General features: G+C 41.8%; 1 protein-coding gene across 1 annotated transcript in view; it reads right to left on the bottom strand.

Annotated features, from left to right (window-relative positions):
* Positions 1–19,221, bottom strand: part of LOC121304715 (ubiquitin-conjugating enzyme E2 R2) — a 37,285-nt gene that overhangs the window by 5,621 nt on the left and 12,443 nt on the right. Inside the window, exons 2-4 of the mRNA XM_041236101.1 lie at positions 4,537–4,623; positions 3,821–3,918; positions 3,302–3,436 (exon numbers count right to left, since the gene is read on the bottom strand). Of these exons, the coding sequence (XP_041092035.1) occupies positions 3,302–3,436; positions 3,821–3,918; positions 4,537–4,623 (320 nt within the window). The remainder of the gene's footprint in view (positions 1–3,301; positions 3,437–3,820; positions 3,919–4,536; positions 4,624–19,221) is intronic.

Here is a 19,221-nt window from a genome sequence, read left to right as displayed (position 1 = left end):
TAATTTAGGACATGGTTGGAATAAAGACCAGGACTGGAATAGCTCTCGAGGGCCAGAGTGGAGCACCGCTGTATTGGGGGCTGCATTTCCACTGCCTCAGATCTCTTTCTGGGAAAACTGTTCACAACTGTTAATCAATGGGTTTTCAATAGCACTCTGCCAGAAGCTCATTCAGGTCTTGTGAAAGTGGTTTGCTTGATATATAGGCAAGGCATCAATATCAAGCTAAATGGCAAGGTTTTTGTGACGATATATGTATGTCAGACACAGAACATAAAAAGTACTGGGTTTGCAATCAATGTTCATACAGAAAGCATCCATCGGCGCACTATAAATAAACAGCAACGCTAAAGTTCCACTTGACCCGAGAAGTATTTGAGCAGAAATGGAAGATGAAGCACTTCAGTTAGTTTTTATTTCTAAGATGACAAATATTATTTAGCTGAGAGGGCTCCGAGACCTTTTAAATAACGTGTTCCTACACATGTACGTATCTAACCACAAATAAAAATAAATAAATAAATAAATAGGAACACATCCTATTATTTTGTTTCTTTGTGCAAGAAAACATTCACTGTTTCACAGTAAGTTAGCATTTAACTTGACTTGTAGATGACAAAAAGTAAATGTCATATTACTCCCATTTTGTTCTAACTGTAAAACGGATTTAAATACTTTCAATATTAGTTTGTAAATATTTTTACAGTCTCTGTATCTATCAATCATTATTTTATATAGCGCCTTTCATAGTGGAACACCATCACAAAGAGCTATCCACACACAGTAAACATTTATTCTACGGTCTGAAAAGATACTACATTCACTATATAAAAAGGCTTTGTTTATTAACTCTGTATTGACAAATTTGTTTTTCTGAGCTACAAGCTACATGGATGGAAATATGCCTAGCAGTTTCAGGTTCTGAAGCTTTTCTGCTTCATCAAGAGCCTGCAGCTGGTGAAACCTAAAAGGTCTCACAATGCTATGCAACGAGTGTCTTATTTCCATCCAGGCGCTCTTATATGCACATGCATTCTGCCATCTGGTATTATACAATATGTGTATATAATCTTGTTCTGTGTGGAGCTCTGGTGTTCCGGTTCATTATGAACTCATGGGCTTGTTCTGTGTGGAGCTCTGGTGTTCCGTTTCATTATGAACTCATGGGCTTGTTCTGTGTGGGGCTCTGGTGTTCCGGTTCATTATGAACTCATGGGCTTGTTCTGTGTGGGGCTCTGGTGTTCCGTTTCATTATGAACTCATGGGCTTGTTCTGTGTGGAGCTCTGGTGTTCCGTTTCATTATGAACTCATGGGCTTGTTCTGTGTGGGGCTCTGGTGTTCCGGTTCATTATGAACTCATGGGCTTGTTCTGTGTGGAGCTCTGGTGTTCCGTTTCATTATGAACTCATGGGCTTGTTCTGTGTGGGGCTCTGGTGTTCCGGTTCATTATGAACTCATGGGCTTGTTCTGTGTGGGGCTCTGGTGTTCCGTTTCATTATGAACTCATGGGCTTGTTCTGTGTGGGGCTCTGGTGTTCCGTTTCATTATGAACTCATGGGCTTGTTCTGTGTGGAGCTCTGGTGTTCCGTTTCATTATGAACTCATGGGCTTGTTCTGTGTGGAGCTCTGGTGTTCCGTTTCATTATGAACTCATGGGCTTGTTCTGTGTGGAGCTCTGGTGTTCCGTTTCATTATGAACTCATGGGCTTGTTCTGTGTGGGGCTCTGGTGTTCCGTTTCATTATGAACTCATGGGCTTGTTCTGTGTGGGGCTCTGGTGTTCCGTTTCATTATGAACTCATGGGCTTGTTCTGTGTGGGGCTCTGGTGTTCCGTTTCATTATGAACTCATGGGCTTGTTCTGTGTGGAGCTCTGGTGTTCCGTTTCATTATGAACTCATGGGCTTGTTCTGTGTGGGGCTCTGGTGTTCCGGTTCATTATGAACTCATGGGCTTGTTCTGTGTGGAGCTCTGGTGTTCCGTTTCATTATGAACTCATGGGCTTGTTCTGTGTGGGGCTCTGGTGTTCCGTTTCATTATGAACTCATGGGCTTGTTCTGTGTGGAGCTCTGGTGTTCCGTTTCATTATGAACTCATGGGCTTGTTCTGTGTGGAGCTCTGGTGTTCCGTTTCATTATGAACTCATGGGCTTGTTCTGTGTGGAGCTCTGGTGTTCCGTTTCATTATGAACTCATGGGCTTGTTCTGTGTGGAGCTCTGGTGTTCCGTTTCATTATGAACTCATGGGCTTGTTCTGTGTGGGGCTCTGGTGTTCCGTTTCATTATGAACTCATGGGCTTGTTCTGTGTGGGGCTCTGGTGTTCCGTTTCATTATGAACTCATGGGCTTGTTCTGTGTGGGGCTCTGGTGTTCCGTTTCATTATGAACTCATGGGCTTGTTCTGTGTGGGGCTCTGGTGTTCCGTTTCATTATGAACTCATGTGGATTTTATTTGCGCTGTATTGCAATGCAGGCTATCTCTCATTCTGTCAGTTTAATTGACTGCATTCTAGAAAGAAACACTGTATGCAGCAGGTAGGTCGGCAGCTAGGTTAGATAGGCAGATACATCGTTTGATAAATCATTTGATTTCAAAGCTCGTTTATTCTTTATATTCCATTTATAATTAAATCGTATTGTCCTAAAGTTCCGCACTGAGGTTCTTTAACATTATTTGAACATATATTAAGACGTGACAGTGCGATGACATTATGTGCCGGTCAAAAGAAACACAACTTTGAAGCCTTTCATTTGCTGGGAGTGTAAAATCCTCAAGCATTCTCTTTTTCCTGCTGATCTTTATAATCTGCTCTCTCTTCTACATACATATACGGAGCAGCTTCTCAATAAATAACCTGTTATCCATTTTATCACCTACCATTTTATCACAAGTTCTATCACCTAGCAACAACGCCAGCAACGAGGTCAAAATTAAGTTGATCTGAACTCTCAGTGACTCTGCCAGCATTGTTGGTTGACACTACTGCAAAGCGACGTGACAGCGATGATCGCCGGTCGCTTGGCTCGTTAACGACGGTCGAGTGATGGAGTATAAACCGGCCTTAAGAGTGGTTTTGAAGTGCTCCCTACAGTGCTGAAAATCGTGAAATATTGAAAACAGTCAAGTTGAATGGCCCTTATAAAGCGAAGGACTGTAGGACATAACAATTTACAGGCGGGATGGCTTAACTGCAAATGAGCTGAATTCATGAATTACCGAATTGTGAAATAACAAAGGAGTAAGAAGGGAAAAAGTGTGAGTGTTCCACTTGACAATGTGCCTGTGCGAAAACGATCACGTACCTAATGATCTCAGCGTACTCCTTGTCCTTCCCTTTGCTGTCTCTCCACTTGCGGAACATGACCGAGGCGTCCACATTGGCAGGGGAGAAGGTGTTGGGCTCATTAAGCAGGGAGATGACACTCAGCAGGATGGTCCTGCAGACACAAACACACACACTGAGAACATGCTCTGTGTTCACACAATTCCCTGCATTTAACTGCCTCCCTTTCTAGTGCTGTAATGTCCCCATGTGTCACGTGCAGACTCCTACCCTAACTTAACACGATCTCAAGATGTTTACACAAGGACTGAGCTGCCAAGCTGCAATGACAGCTTATCCTTTTATAGTAAACATTGGACAAAACAAGACGGAACAGCACCTCCAGAAACACTGTGGCAGGGCTGAGAGTTAAGCAATGATGATTTTCATTGCAACATTATAGTAAAGGGGAAGCAAGAAGAAGCCTGTGCACCTATTTGTGCGGTTAGACGGCATAGCTGCCCTCAAAGGTGTTTCAATAAGAGGCTCCCCGCATTACCTGACATTCTGGGTGGGGTTCCACCTCTCGGAAGGCAGCTCTCCGCTCTGAGGGTCGTCCACAGGGGGGTGAAGGATCGAGATGCACACATCTCCATTCTGTGGGTGAACACAGACGCAGGCAAAGTGAGTGCAGTCACAATATAACTAACTGGGAGCAAAGGGTTTTGAATACAGAACAGCATTAGCAAAGGAGAGCTAGACAGTCAGCGGTAGTAATACTAAAAGAAATGTTAAGATATTGGGAATACTTCTTGTCAAAACGCTTGTTAAAGAAATGTATCTGTTTCTCTTAGTATTACTACTACATAGTTACGGGAGAATGGCGATATTGAGGTATTTGTTGTGAACTGTTAACCGAGGGCCAAGCCGAGCCTGACAAACTCATTTTGCTTTTTCATTTGAACCTGGATTTGAACCCTGACCTCCCTCAAGAGGGGAAAGCCTGAACCACCGCACACCAAGCATTCTGTAGTACTTCATCCTTTCATCTATTTTGTATTTTGGCACGTAAAAAGAAACAAGAGAGAAAAGATAAAGGCAAGAAAATATAAAAAGGCAGATTCTGGAGAGGGCACCTGCTCTGGGAGGCTGTTTCCTTAGTACACAGTGTAGCACACCAACCTCCAAGCCACACTATCTCAACACTTTTTGGATTAAACACTAAATCCCATTTGCAGCTACAAACTACCCAGACACTTGAGTGCACGCTCTTACCTCGTAGATATTAGGGTGCCACATCTTAGTGAGGAACCTGAAGGTGGGAGGGGAGTAGGGATAGTCCATCGGGAACTTAATATGAGCCTGAAACACAGAGAGAAAGAAAGAGTTAATCCATCGTTTACCCAGGAAACAACTGTTACAGTAATAAAAACAGGAGTAAGACACTTAGAGAACACAAACAATAACAGCTGTAACACATGAAGATGCATCAAGTGGAGACAGCCATCTCCCTCTTGGACTTAACCCACTTCACTCTCTCCAGTACTTTCATGACTAGTTCCACAGACCCGATTAGCACTAATCCTGGACTACTCAATGTTACTTTATGTAAAGTAATCAAAGATTCGTGCTGATCAGGGTCTGTCAAACCAGCTGTTAGTGCGCTCTGTAGTTCTCTCACATTATCTTTCCCCTTTTAAGCTGATCCTATTAAAGCAAACATGTGGAATTCGATTCACATGTTATGTTAAGACAGCAAAACTAAGTTTGCTTCAACTACTGCTAATTCCCTGGTTTTATCAGGAGGTTTAAGATGACAGTTTTCACTTCCCGGCCACTTGCGCTCTGCTAATTAAAGCCTGTTTTCTAACTGGATGTATTAGCACACAGCTGAACATGCAGATCACAGAACACTGCAGAAATTCACCACCACTACGCCTCCAAGGACACTTCCATACAGTTTAATATCAACCATCTGCAGCACAATACAACCCCGATTATTACCTTTGCAATTCATCTCAGACAGAACAGAGACAGCTCTCACAGCCTTGCTAACTAAATGGGTCGATTGTAAACGTGTATAATTGACTAATAAGGCCAACAAAAATGCTAATCCACTGAAGAAAAAGTACACAATAGGCAAGACCAGGCATGGGTGGCTTTGAACATTAATGAACTAATCTCAGTGTCTGGGCTATGCTGCACAAGTCATTTCTCAAACTTTGGCCAAACCAGTTAAACTGTCAGTCATGAATTGTACCACAAAGTGTTTCTTCTCATAGACAGGATGTGGTGATGCTGTAGATATGGATCATCCATAACTAGTGAACTCTCAGCAGTGCTCAGTTTAGAAATACTGCAGCAGGACGAGTGCACTAGAGCCACATTCACAAACAAAGACCCGCAATGAGCCATCTCAGAGAAGCTTCAACAATCCTTACAAACCCTGTTCACACAGCACAAAACTGCTCCACAATAACTTCAGAACCCTTTCACACAGCTAAAGGGATCAGGACAGGACTTTCAAACCTGTCAGGCAACAGATTGTTCTCATGGCAACGGAAAACCAAAAGAATGACAGTCTTCCACCAAAGAAGTGGATTTGGCTGTTTTGTTTGCTTTAGTCTTCAATTATATTTATATATAACAACCTGGTCAGACACACTGCAGGCCATACAGTATTGTTAAAACAAGTCCAGCTGTTCAGACAACAGCAGAGTGAAAATGCGGTGCATATTTGCTTTACATAAAGGATACTGGTGTGAACTCTCGACTTGAGGAAGGGAACGCCAACACGGTGATGTGTTTTTATTGTCATGTCTTGCATGCAGTCACGTGGGGCGTTGCCATTTGATCCACGCCCACTATAGCGTTTCTGTGCCGGCATAATGCTGGTTTAGGCAATCCACACAGCCCAGCATGCCGCTTCACTGCTGTCATACCTTGTGAAAGAGGCTTTAGGAGAGGTTTTCCATGCCAAGCTTCTCTCATCCTTCTCCATTGGGAGGGGTAGACACACCTGTCTCTTCTGGGTTGCTCCTTGAATCAACATCAAGCAGGCACTCACAGGTGACACCATACAATTGAAATGATTTGAGCTGACACTAAATGTTATTTTTAATCATATGAAGTCGCTTGTAGCATTTCTGTAGTGTATTCAAACATTGCCCACTCTCAGCACTGCCTCCCTGCTTTTCTCCTGGATGATACAAACAGGCTTTCTGTACTGTCTTTTTTTTTTTTCCTTTGCTGACGTTTGCTAGAAGTGTGCTGTATAACTCAGATATAACCCAATTAGCAATGAAACCAAGCAAGTAGTTCCATAGATATACCCTGTAATACAGCAAAGAGGAAGCTAATGTGTCGGTAAACCCTCCACTTGCTGTATGTGGAAAAGCCTTCAGCAGTCTACAGTAGTACTGATATAATGCAGAATGTCCATACCAAGTGTCCGTACCAATTCAATGAGTGGCTGAACAAATGGAAGCGAGTCACTCGGACAGACATGCTGTAACCTACATGTGAATACCCCCCCAAATATTTTTTTGTTAAAACCTTTCTTCTTGGTGAAGCGGGTTCAGAAAAGTGTGTTCAAAATAAAGCACTGCTGCTGCAATTTTAAAGTTTCAAAAATAAATTATCGCGATAAAAGCAGCTATCGTGATAATTCTTAGATGATAATCATGATACTAAAATCCCATTATCATCCCAACACTAACTGAAACAGACAATCAATAACAATTACTTGTCAGCAATGTACTCGAAGTGAGGTTTAAACTGACTGGGGCTGTGGGGGAGACTGTGTGTGTGTGTGTGCGTGCGAGTGTGTGTGTATGTGCGTGTGGCTGAGCTCTGTCCCAGCTCACGAAGTGCTGACTCACTGCCTGCCCTGTACAGCCAGTCCCTGCAACCCTATAGCCCTGCATTCTAACAGCAGAGAGCACAGGAAAGAGGGGAGCATATACTAAATATGAGAGAGAGAGAGAGGGGGGGGGAGAGCGGAGAGGGAGAAAGGGAGAGAGAGAGGAGTGTGCTGGCCTTTTTAGGGAATGACTCTACTATCCCATGGTTCCGTAAGGGGCGAGAGATGCAATGCAGAAAAGTGCTATGAGCCAGGCCAGCGTGTGTCTGTGCCTGTGCCGATGTTCTATTCTTGTACCGCAGACTGACTCACTTGAGATCTCACCTGATCTCTTTGAAAAGCACATGATTCAAGATGGAAGTCCGTGCCCTTACCAAATTAGAAGGAAAAAAACTCAAATCAAAGAAGAACTGCACTTGTGCAACACTTTGACTGCTGCTGCTTGTTTAGCATGTCATTTGCAAGATTATCTGCAATACAGACAGACCTGCAGACGGACTTCTTCCGGTGTACAAGAAAAACAAATGCTGTGCCTGGATGCTGACTGCACACCACCTGGCCAGCATGTAAGAGGGTCTTCCACAAACACTTCATTAGGATTACTATTAGTATTATAAAAAAAAAAACAAAAAAAAAACAACATTGCCTCCATAGGTTGCAGGCAGACTGCAGTTAAAATGGTAAAGGCAATCTTCACTGCATTTTGTTATTACACATCCTCGAAAAGCAGTATGCACATAGAGGAGTGTTGTATAAATACAATGTATTCTTTGTTTATACAGTACAAAGATTTTAGAATTAAAAATAAATAACCATGCAAGGGCTTTTAGTGTGGCACACTGGATCAGCTTAGATTTACAGCACACAGCAGGAAGCAACGAGGGCTAAATTAAGGCAAACTGTGGATACAGCCAGTCAGATGAGCGAGGAAGGAGGAGGGACAGGGCAAGAGAGTGGTGTTTGTGAGAGAGGAAGGAGAGAGAGATTTATGAGAACAGATGAAGGGAAGGTGAAGGACAAGTGTGAAAGACAGGGAGGGAAAGAGAAGAAAGGAGTACACATGATTAAATGAAAAAGGAAAGATGAAGCTGCAACAAAGACAAGCTAATGAGAGATCTGTAGGGAGGGGGAACAAGAGAGTGGGTGAAAGAGCAAACAAACAAAAAACACTACAAAAGAGGTCAGACAGAGAGAGAGGGCAGGACGCAGTGACCACAATATACAGTATACTGCTCAGTCCATTTCACATCAAGTAAATCTCATACAATATTTGGGCTATGGTTTACAGGCCAGAAAAAAAAATGTGTCTTCAACATTTGACTACACAGTATGCGAGATGCTGGAGGTTGGGGTCGGGAAAAAAGCAATTTAAAAAGGAAAATCTGAGTGGCTGTGGGCAGGGTAGTGGGGAGATGAAACTTAATTCAGTTAATACCCGTGGTGTATAGAGGGCAGGAGCAGAGAGGCTACAAACTCTCCCTCTGTGCCAACTCCACCAACCTAAATATAGCAGTGACTGTGTCAGTGTGTCTGTGGGGTGTAGACTAGGGGAAAGGTTAGGACTGGGGGCAGGAGGCAGTGTGGTCTAGTGATGAGCCCTGACGACTGGGAGGGAATGGGGTCTACATTAAAGCTGAGGGACTGGGATTCAAGAATGCACCCAGTCCTTTGCTGGTTCATTTAAAAAATGTGTTGGAACTGGTCAGATTATAACAACTACAGTACAGTCTGCTCCCTCAGGGCTACATTAAACTGCTCTCCTCTGAGGATGTTCAGGGCTGGATCTCCATTCACTGGCATCAAATACACTGCTCTAAATAACCTGTGCTGTTTACTGGCCTTGGGACTGTGGATTAACTGTAGTCAGGCACAGCAGGTATATTAAGATGACTGTATGGAGGGCTTTAATCATTTTCCCCCAGGACAGTTTTGTAAATGAGATGGTTTAATTATCCCAGATTCAACAGTACTGAAGTCAACAGTGGTAGCTGTGAAGTGTCATCTTATACCTTGTGTATGGGGAACAGGCCTACAGTATATTCTAGCAAAGTGATTTCATCAGCTGTTTGAGATTCTTTCCCTCATTTTTACTGCACACACAGTCTTGAGCAGCAGTGGTATTTTTGGTTGTCAGTGGAAGTTGATTTGGTGGAGGGACCGCACTACTCCCCAAGCTGCATTTATAGACACTTTACCTTGAATTCTGGGTCTCAGGGTGTCGATCACACCTCTAAATTACATTTTGATCCTCTGATAAACTTCCCAGAGCTTTAAGTTATACCTGGTTAGAGGTTTTTAAAATTAAACACATGTCACATTTTAAAAACAGGTACAATAGATGGTCGGGAGATTTATTGTTGCAGCTGCAATCTTTGTATCCCGTCTGCTTTTAGTTTTAGCATTAGAGGACTCGCACATTTCAAAAGACTATGTTCACATAGACCCTCAGATCCACAGGGGGGCACAGATTCACCTTCTAGACCGCAGTCACACACTGAGAGTTTTGCCCGACAGCCTTGTTTGAACTCTGTCCACTTGCTGCTGCGTCACCTCAATAAAATAAGGATGTCCAGCGGGTAGGTCAGACTCCACTCAGGGGACACGGTAGGAAAGTAGCCAGCAACTTGGAAATGCCTGTTTATTAAAACACACGAACTGCAGTCACGACATATAGTTTAGAACGGTATGCCAAACAGCCAATTAGCTCAGATTCACGTAGTGTTCAGACTACAGCACATTGTTTTAAAAGCCCAGAGCAGCAGTAATAACAGTTTGTTTCCTTGAGGTCTCCTGGGCAAACTGCAGCAGATGTGGTGTATTACTCTACTTGAAACACCATCCACAGAGTGCACTAGAAGAGGAATCAGCATTGGAAATGCATTGGGTTACTGTTCTCTGGACTTGAATGTGATAGACCGGCACACTGCAGAGCAAAAAATAGCACACAATGCAAACGGATCTCTATTCCAATAAAGACTGTGAGTGCAGTGCAGCACATGCATTGCTGACACACTGCGGGAGGGTCTGCACATTTAAATAAATGACGATGAACGATGTAATCCTCTAAACCAGAGCTTTTCAATCTGGGCTGCACGTACCCCTCGGGGTACTTCTGATGGTCCGAGGGGATACCAAGGACGACTCAGAAATGCAAAGATAAAGCAAAAGAAAATAATGATCTTAAATGGATCTTTTGGTATTATATATTATCTCTAAACCACCGTGCAAAAATATTTCATTTTTGTTTAGCAGCTCAAAGTTCACAGTGTGACTATAGTTTCAAAATGATCATCCACCTGTACGCATTGCGATTTGAATGGGGCAGGTTTCCACTGATGTTACAGCGTGGGTGCATTTTAGTAAACGCAATAGCAGCTGGTTGAATTGTTTCCGGAGTTTGACAGATTGGCAGATTATCCTGTGAATTGCTTCTCAAATCAAAAATGGATACAATTCTGACTTGCAAAAGAGAAATGCAAGAAGAAAACACTTGTTGGCTTTGATAAAAACTTTCTCATTGTCAATTATTAGCTTCAGGTTAAAGTTTTTATATTAAATGGCACACATTTTTTTAATTTTTTTAATTTTTTGCCAAATAGAAAGCAAATACGTGTGTTTCTGAAGAGATTCCCAATAATGTCTCTTGATTATGTGATTAAATGTTTTATGAATTAGTGTTTGGTACTCTGTACTATATCAGCAAACTGTTAATCACATTATCTGCCTTTTATTGCAGCCGTGGTACCAGTCAGTACCGCGGGAACGTTAAGGGGTACTGGAGCTGAAAGCTTCAGATAGAAGGGGCACCATTTAAAAAAGGTTGGGCACCCCTGCTCTAAAGCATACACACTCCTGGTTTCAGTAGTATAGCAGGTTTGAACTCTACATTTGCACTAAACAAACCTGAATCACAAAAAAAGGCAAAACAGATCTCAGTAAGGAAGAGTTAACTGTGACTTTTATAGAAACAAAAAAATGGCAATGTGCACATATAGGAACTGTAACAAATCCTACATTTCAAAAGCATGGCAGAGACCCATTAAGCAAGGTTTTTAATTTCCAGATCTGACTTGAACCACAGTACTAGGAGTCTGGACACACACAAGTATTAGCAAATCAATTACAGCTCTGACTCACAGACTTGCCCTAGGACCTCACTGAGAGACACTTCTAGTCTGCTGAAATAAATAAAGGGATTGGTAAGCAGCTATTCTCAGAGTGTGTGGTAATTATTCTGTGCAGGCTTTTTTTATTTTATTTATTTGTTTGTTTTTTAAGACCTTTTTTGGGATACAAGCCTATCCTATGACAGCCCCGTCTGAAGAATCAAAGTTGAGCTGTACCGATAGCCTGGCATCTGTGACTCTGCTGCTGCCAGCTTCAGTGTGCATTCTCACCCAGCACACAAACAAGCTGCCTTGCCCTCAACAACACGTACCTTCCAGTAAACACTGTGTTTGCACTCGCTCACTCACACACACACACACACACACACACACACAGCAGCCCAGCAGTCACCTCATCTTAAACCACTCCCTCTTAGCTGCCCAGCTCTGCACGTCCAGCCACCTCTCAGCCTCTCCAGGGCCTTCATTACAGTCTCTAGCCTCTCTTGTTTTGTTTTTTTTCTAATTATATTTTTGCACAGTGGTCTATCCCAATACACACTGAAATTGGATCACAGAAGTTGCATGACAACAAAGCAGTGTTTGGAATTACTGATGCAGAATAGACAGACAATGACAAATCTGGCTTTGTGAAGATAAATCTTTCAGCAGCAGTGACAGTGAGGAGGATGCCAGCGAAGTGCCAGGACCGAGTGTGCAAAGAGGATGCAAGAAATCCTGAGGAAAAAGAAGCTCCTACAGAGATGCCAGCCACTTCACTTGCATCAGCTCCTGCACCTGATCCACCTGCTACTTCATCTGAGGCAGCCGCTTCTCCAGCGGTACAGCCAGCACTACCTGGCACTCAAGACTGTTTGGAACACTATAGATCCTGGTGTTGAAGCTGCAGGTAGAAGGGGTGAACATAATATTTTGAGGGAAGTTCCAGGGCCCACGGCATATGGAAAGCATAACATTGATGAGAGCGCATTCGGTGCAAGCTGCATTGAAGCAGAAGCCCACCCACAACTACAAGATGATCCCTGGTCAATGCTTGGAGGAATTAGAAGCTTTCATTGCACTGGTATGTGCCCGTGGAGCATTTGGTGCCAGAACCCTGGGTTACTGTTGACAGCTGTGATAAGTGCACTGCAAATGTTGAACAGCGCAGGATCTGTGCGATTAGTGCAGCACTTAGACTTTATAAACGATTGTAAATGAAGTCCATTCTGTTCACGTTTATTTATTCATGTCATTTCGATTATAGTAGATCTGTTTATAAACACATAGCTTCGGTTGCATATACACGCTTTGTTATGTAGGCAATACAAACCCATTTATTTAAAATATGTTAATACTTATTTACATCTTTCCGGTTGTACAGTTTTGTATGTATATGATATACCTGTATATACAAAAATTTATTTTCAAATATTTGTTTTTTTCATTTTTTACAGTTTTTTGAGGTGGTGCGTTATGTAATATGTCTGTATAGAAACACATTTTTGTTGAAATGTCTGTTTATTTACAATGTTTCAGTTGTGTAGATACTTTATATGACATTCCTGAATAAAACTATGACTTATATTCCATTGTTCATCCTTTCATTAAAATATTTATGTTGTTTTTAATATGCTGGTCACATCGAACACGCATGGTTGTTGTAGGTCTGTGTATAAACGTGCTTGTTCTACTGTTAAAAGACTTTAAGCAAGTCTTGCGTCAGTGTCGTCGCTATCGAGAGCCTTGTGAGAAACAGGAGATATTAGTTTTGTAATTGACACTATAGTTTCATTTGCTGTATGGGAAGAACACTTCATTTTAATTGAAATTGTTTCATACTTTGTACGATTTGAGTTTGAGAACCCTTACAAAACTTTATCATTGTAAAAGCAGGGTGTACAAAAGCATAGTGAAAGCATGGTAAAGCACAGAGACGTATGAGAAAGCATATTAAAGGCAAGCTTGGTTAAGCTATGGTAAATGCATGGCATAACCATTGGAAAAGCATGGTAAAAGTGCAAAAATACAGTGTTAAAACTAATGAAACACCAGGGTACATTTACTCACTGCTGTAATAATATACCCCTCTTGCACACAGAGTTGAATTTAGCAAGGTTCTTGTTATTAAATTTGAAATGTTTGAGAAGTGCACAGATTTCCATACAGAAAGTGAACTTGTACTGCAGATAGAAAGCTGGTACTGGCAGATATTTCTGCATTGCATTTCCTAGAATGCCAAAGGCGTAGGAGTCGAGTTTGTTTTGGTAAATATTTAACTGACATGGCTGAGTTTTCGTTTGTATAAAACACTAATGAAACACGTGGTACTACTACCAGACTGCTAGTTTATTCAGGAGACTAAATGCAAGCTATCTGTAACTGAATGCTGTTAGTATGTGACCAATTTGGGTCCAAAGTCCAGTTAAAGCATAAAAAAAAAATAATCAAAAACATTCAGTTTGCTTAGACACAACTCCTGATTGTGCCAGGCAAGAGCACTTCTCAACTGAATTACATGAATGATGTACAGTAATTCAGGCAAAAATGATAACCGGTGCCCTTCTGGCAAGTTATCTTATGAGACTCTGGAGCACCATGGACTCAGCGTCTGCAATGCAACGGGCCAAGGATACGATGGTTGTGCAACAGTCAGGAGCATACAGAAGTGTTTAGTCAATAATCTGCAAGTCAAGGGATAAAGCACATTTTGTGCACTGCTATGCACACAGATTAAATCATCTTGTTGACACACGCTGCAAGATAACTCTGTCGTAACTTTTTTGGAGTCATTAAACAGCTGTTCACATTTATCACAAATTCTACCAAGAGACACATTCTTATTGCAGTACAAGAAGAATGTGAAAGCCAGTGACTCCTGCTTTACTAAAACTTAGTGAAATTGAGGAGCGTAACTAAATGGTCAAGCAGAACTGACTGCTGCAAAGACCTTTCTTTCCACCACTGAGTCAATTATACAAACACTATGACAAATTCAGACCGATCGAGCACTTGACAGATACAATTTTGCTATTCAGCAGAATTCTTTCAGTGACAGATGTGGCCTCAACATCTGTGGACATGCAGACTTTAAAGAGTAAGTAGAGGGGTTCCAAAAAATACAGCGTTACACATCCCTACATGCTGCTCCAACTGTTTAAATAATGCACCTGGAATTTCTCTTTTCACTGTTAACATCCTCAACTTTTTACACTTACAAAACTTTACACTTATAAAACTAACGTCTCTTCAAAGCTCTTTTCAAAATGTCTGCTCTAGTACACTGATGGTTTAAGGATTATTGCCCACATTGGCAAACATGTGACACAGCAATAACGATTCATGATGTGAGTTATAAGTGTAAAAAGTTGTCAGGATGTTAACAATGAATAGAAATTACAGGTGCATTATTTAAATAGTTGGAGCAACACATGGGAACATATAATGTTATATTTTTTGGAACCCTGTTTTTTACTCTAAGATCAGGTTAAACATTTCACATTGAAACTGAACAGCTCGCTTGAAAAATACAAGTAGAGTTTCAGGAACCAAGAAAAGGATGCAAAAGACTGGACCAGGAACATCCACCCAAAACAGGTAATTGGATACAGGAGGTAATATCTACTGCGTGCCCCTCGAGATGTTTCTTTTCTATGCAATTTGGAGACTACGATTATTTCTGGAGTAGGTGGATCCAGTAAATTTAAGCACATACTGCGATTACCTTGATGAGAGTTTTTTTAATAGAGTTTTGGGTACAGAAACGGACATCTCTGAAACAAATGGACAGTAATCCATGGAATCCATCGCGCATCCGACTGCGGTGGGACCAGAGTAAGGGTGGATATGTGAAAAGTCGGATAAAGGAATCCCATTATACACAGCTGTAACAATTACTATACTCACACACTTCTTGTTTTGAGATTCAGGTTTTATTAGGGAGCTTGCTGATATGCCCCCCTGCAGACAAACAGGATTTATTTACATACCAACACACTGAACAGCTCACGTGACACTGCCAGCAATGGCAGCACACAGAGCACATACAACACATACAACTTTGGTAAGATCTACAATCTCTGAGCTAATGTTCTCTGTTCAATAATAAACGAACGTTGCTGAAGAGCTTGATCATGGTGGATAAACGGTTAGGGTAGATATGAGATGGATTACTGTAATTATGATTGTACAGATATAATTACTATAACATTTCTATATGTGCTGTTATGTACATGATGAATTTGTGTACTTTATTTTATTTGTAATATGTGAAAATTAATTAATACTGAAAAAAAAGGATAACATTTGCATTGAATTCTGCATTGCAACCCTGGATCTATGTACAGAAAGTGTGCCAGAGTTGTGACCCTGCAGCATTGCCACTATTAAAACACATACCTGTAGGCAGCCTAACAAAAACCTGCAGACTGTGGCAGCTTACAGCTACTACAGTATAGAGGAGATGCAGACCCACAGATGGTAGAGCAGGAATACAAACTCCTCGGAGGAGAGTAAAATCCACCTGTGCAAGGCTAACGTGCTGGATGCATACAGCCACATTGCAAAGCTATACCAGATCGCCCTGACACTTCCTGTGAAAGTCTTGCAGTAATGAGAGAAGCTTTTCAGCTCTATAGTTTGTTAACAAATAGTCAGAGAACCCCATGACACAAGATCACTTGAATGACCTTCTGATCACTGCAGCTGAAGCAGAGAGAACTCAGTCAACAGACCTGGAGCATACTAGAGACGTCGTCTGGAATTATGCCGAGAGACACTAAGAAAACATCAATTATTAAAAATATATGCACGCAGAGCCAGAAATAAAACTAAATGTAGATTTAGATTTCTCTAAATATGCTTTTCATTACATTAAATATAAACCATTGATAATAAAAGTAGATTTTCTGTTCCCCCCTTGCATGAAAGCACACGCTTCATCACAAAACAAACATATACTTAAGCTAAAAATATTCCATAATAAACACTTGGCTTATCCAAGGCCATATTTAATACCTTAAGAAAGTCTTACAACCAAAGCAATTTTATCACAAGGGCTCAATAGGTATGATAACATCAAGTGTAATACAGGACAGGGCCAGGAGTTAGGTGGAAAGTTTGGTGTTACAGTATCTCACGAATTGGGGAATAAACTTGTTGTAACTTCTAAGTACTGTACTACCAAGGTAAGACCGTATTACCTGACACGCTGATGCTTAACTTTCAGTATTGTAAACTACAATACCTACTATACCAGAACAATACTGCCCTGAAACAGACAAACCAAGCCACCTGCTCTCATCACAGCCACTATTGATTACACACTCCATGACCGGATTACCTTTCCAGCTCGCTCATTATGTACAGTACAGGGCTAGGAGAGTCTGCTGTTCATAGGAATGCTCCGCTGGTTGCCGACAAGGTGAAAACAATTTTGAAACAAAAAACTAAGGCTAGAATCAGCATCATCTTCTTGAAGGAAGTGAATTAAAAACAGTGCTTCCACTTGTCATTTCACATCATTCCTCTGGACATTGTGTAAGAGACTCTCCAAGTCACTGTCTGTGCGTCAGCCAGGAAAGCGATTCTACTGAACCCTTTCAAAGGACCTTAAAAGAACAGAATAAACAAATACATATTTGGGACAGTCAAGAGCATATTGTCTTAAATAAAAATCTGTGGTACAGTAGGCTGCTGAAAAGAATGTACAGGGGACTGTGTGTGTGTGTGTGTGTGTTAATCATATCTGAGGGAGAACTTTTCTGACAGAGCTGGTCTACAGTAAATGCCAAGGCAGCAAGTTTCAGGCAATGCAGTGATGGAATTACTGTAAGACTCATAGCAGTTTGATCCATTCCTGGTTTTACTAGGAGTTTAAGACGACACACCTGAGCTTGTTACCTGTATCCTGTGGCTAATCAAGCTTGTAGTAAAACTTGTAATGGATGAAACTGCTGTGTTATTTCCATCACTGCAACATTTTCCTTCTACTTTTAAAACAACTAGTTCACGGGACATCTTGAAGAAATTCCCAGCAAGTGTATCAAATCCAAGCTGCATGATGTTGTTGCTTGAACAGTTGGTGCCCTTCAATGTGAAGGTCCCTGGGTGTGACCATGTTCCACTGGAGGTGATAACACTATCAAGAGTCTACAGCTAGAATACACTGGAACAAGGTCGAGAGAGCAACATCACAAAGACGTGCAAATACACAAAATATTACTAATTTCCACCAATAAACCTGTACACTTACTAGATAGGAGCATGCCAATACTGTACAGAAAACAAGAAGAGAACAGGGTCATGGCACTCAGCATGTCAAATCACACAGCTCGAACCACTGCAGTACACCACACTGCGTCCTGGCTCCCAACTTCAACCTCTAGACAAGCGTCTCCCAAACTGGGGGCTGGAGTACCCTGGAGGCTGTGAGATGTTTACGGGGGACGACAACACAAACAGAAATGTTCTCTTCCAACAATGGACCTGCATATCACGATCCATATTGTATCAGGACCTGCATATCGTGATCCATATCGTATCATGACCTGCATATCGTGATAGGTATCATAACATTAGTCTATCGTTAAACCCCTAAAAGAGTAGTGATCAGGCCACAGATAACATATGGGGGTTGTGACGTAGAAGGAAAACAGATACAGCAGCAACAGAGGCCAGATCAGATTTCTCTGTGCCAAGTCCTGTGTTTTATAACTGCCTTCACAATTGATCAAGAACCATCAGACTGAGAAGTCTGCTACAGTAAAGGTGATGTACTGCACACGTCCTAAACTGTTTAGCCACTTGATCTCTAGACTGAGGGGGGGGGGGGGGGGGGGGGGGGGGGGGGGGGGGGGGGTTCATGGTTGGATCTAAACTCCTCTAGTCTGATCACACCAGACTTAGCGGAGCCTTTATGCTGTTGATGTGGGTGCTAGCCAGGCAGGTGGGAATTATCTAGCTTTGGGGAGGAAGGAGCTGGAGAAAAAGAGAATGATAGTGTGATAGAACAAAAAGAAAGGAAGAAGACAGGACGAGGGCGAAAGAGCACCACAGTAAATAACAATAAGCTCATCACCCTGCACCTGAACCAGTACACCCACATACAGAGGGTTCTCATAATGGGGGAACAATCACACAGTATGTGAACGGTTAAATACATTTCATTATATAGTTTATAAGATCAGCCAAATTAAAACCAAAACATCTTTGGAGAGCTAGATGCTACCATCATCTGTAGCACCTCGTTCTACTCTTATTGAACGGGACTTTCCAGAAAAAATACCAGCAGCACCCTACTCCCTTCTGGCAAATTACCAGAAGAGGGGTAGCTGACGAGTTTTACTCCAACTTCAGCACAGCCCTTTACCCTGTAGGGGATGTGGGTCCCACAATGTAAGTATTGCTGTAAGACCCTTAGATACCAGTCTTCCAAGAAAAATATTTGGTTTCAAGTCCCAGCACTGGTCATTAAACCATTTGAAATTAGAATTTTTGCTATTTGTACCAAGTTTAGGCCATAATATCTTTGGATAGACGTTAATGAGAATTACAAGCATCAAGCAAAATATGTTGGTATCCAGGGATTTTGGATTATTGGCAGATTTTTGAAGTTGCACTTGTCATGCATTCAAGCATTGCTTATGGCCACTTTGGTGAGGCTAAAGTAACACATAGTTCTATCCAAACTGGCTATTTCTTCAACTGTACATTCTCTGAGGATTGATATAGAGGAAAAAGTAACAATGTGGGCTTCCACTGGCACTAGCTTGCAGCTGAGGGGTTTTGAACTTGCATGGGACTTGGGACTTCGTTGTTACGATGACACCTTTGAAATTACCAAAATCTTACTTAGTTTGGGTTTTAAAAACTAAATTCACGGTTTTTCTTAAAAAAAAAAAAATCATCTTCCCTGGATACAGCACTGTTTAAATACGCCGGTCTGTCATCGCAGACCTCCTCAACCAAAGACTTTCAGCTGTGCCTGAAACT

Source organism: Polyodon spathula, chromosome 1 (assembly GCF_017654505.1).
Source record: "Polyodon spathula isolate WHYD16114869_AA chromosome 1, ASM1765450v1, whole genome shotgun sequence".
NCBI classification, from domain to species: domain Eukaryota; kingdom Metazoa; phylum Chordata; class Actinopteri; order Acipenseriformes; family Polyodontidae; genus Polyodon; species Polyodon spathula.
The sequence above is the reverse complement of the archived record's forward strand: the minus strand, read 5'-3'. Positions and strand labels throughout refer to the sequence as shown.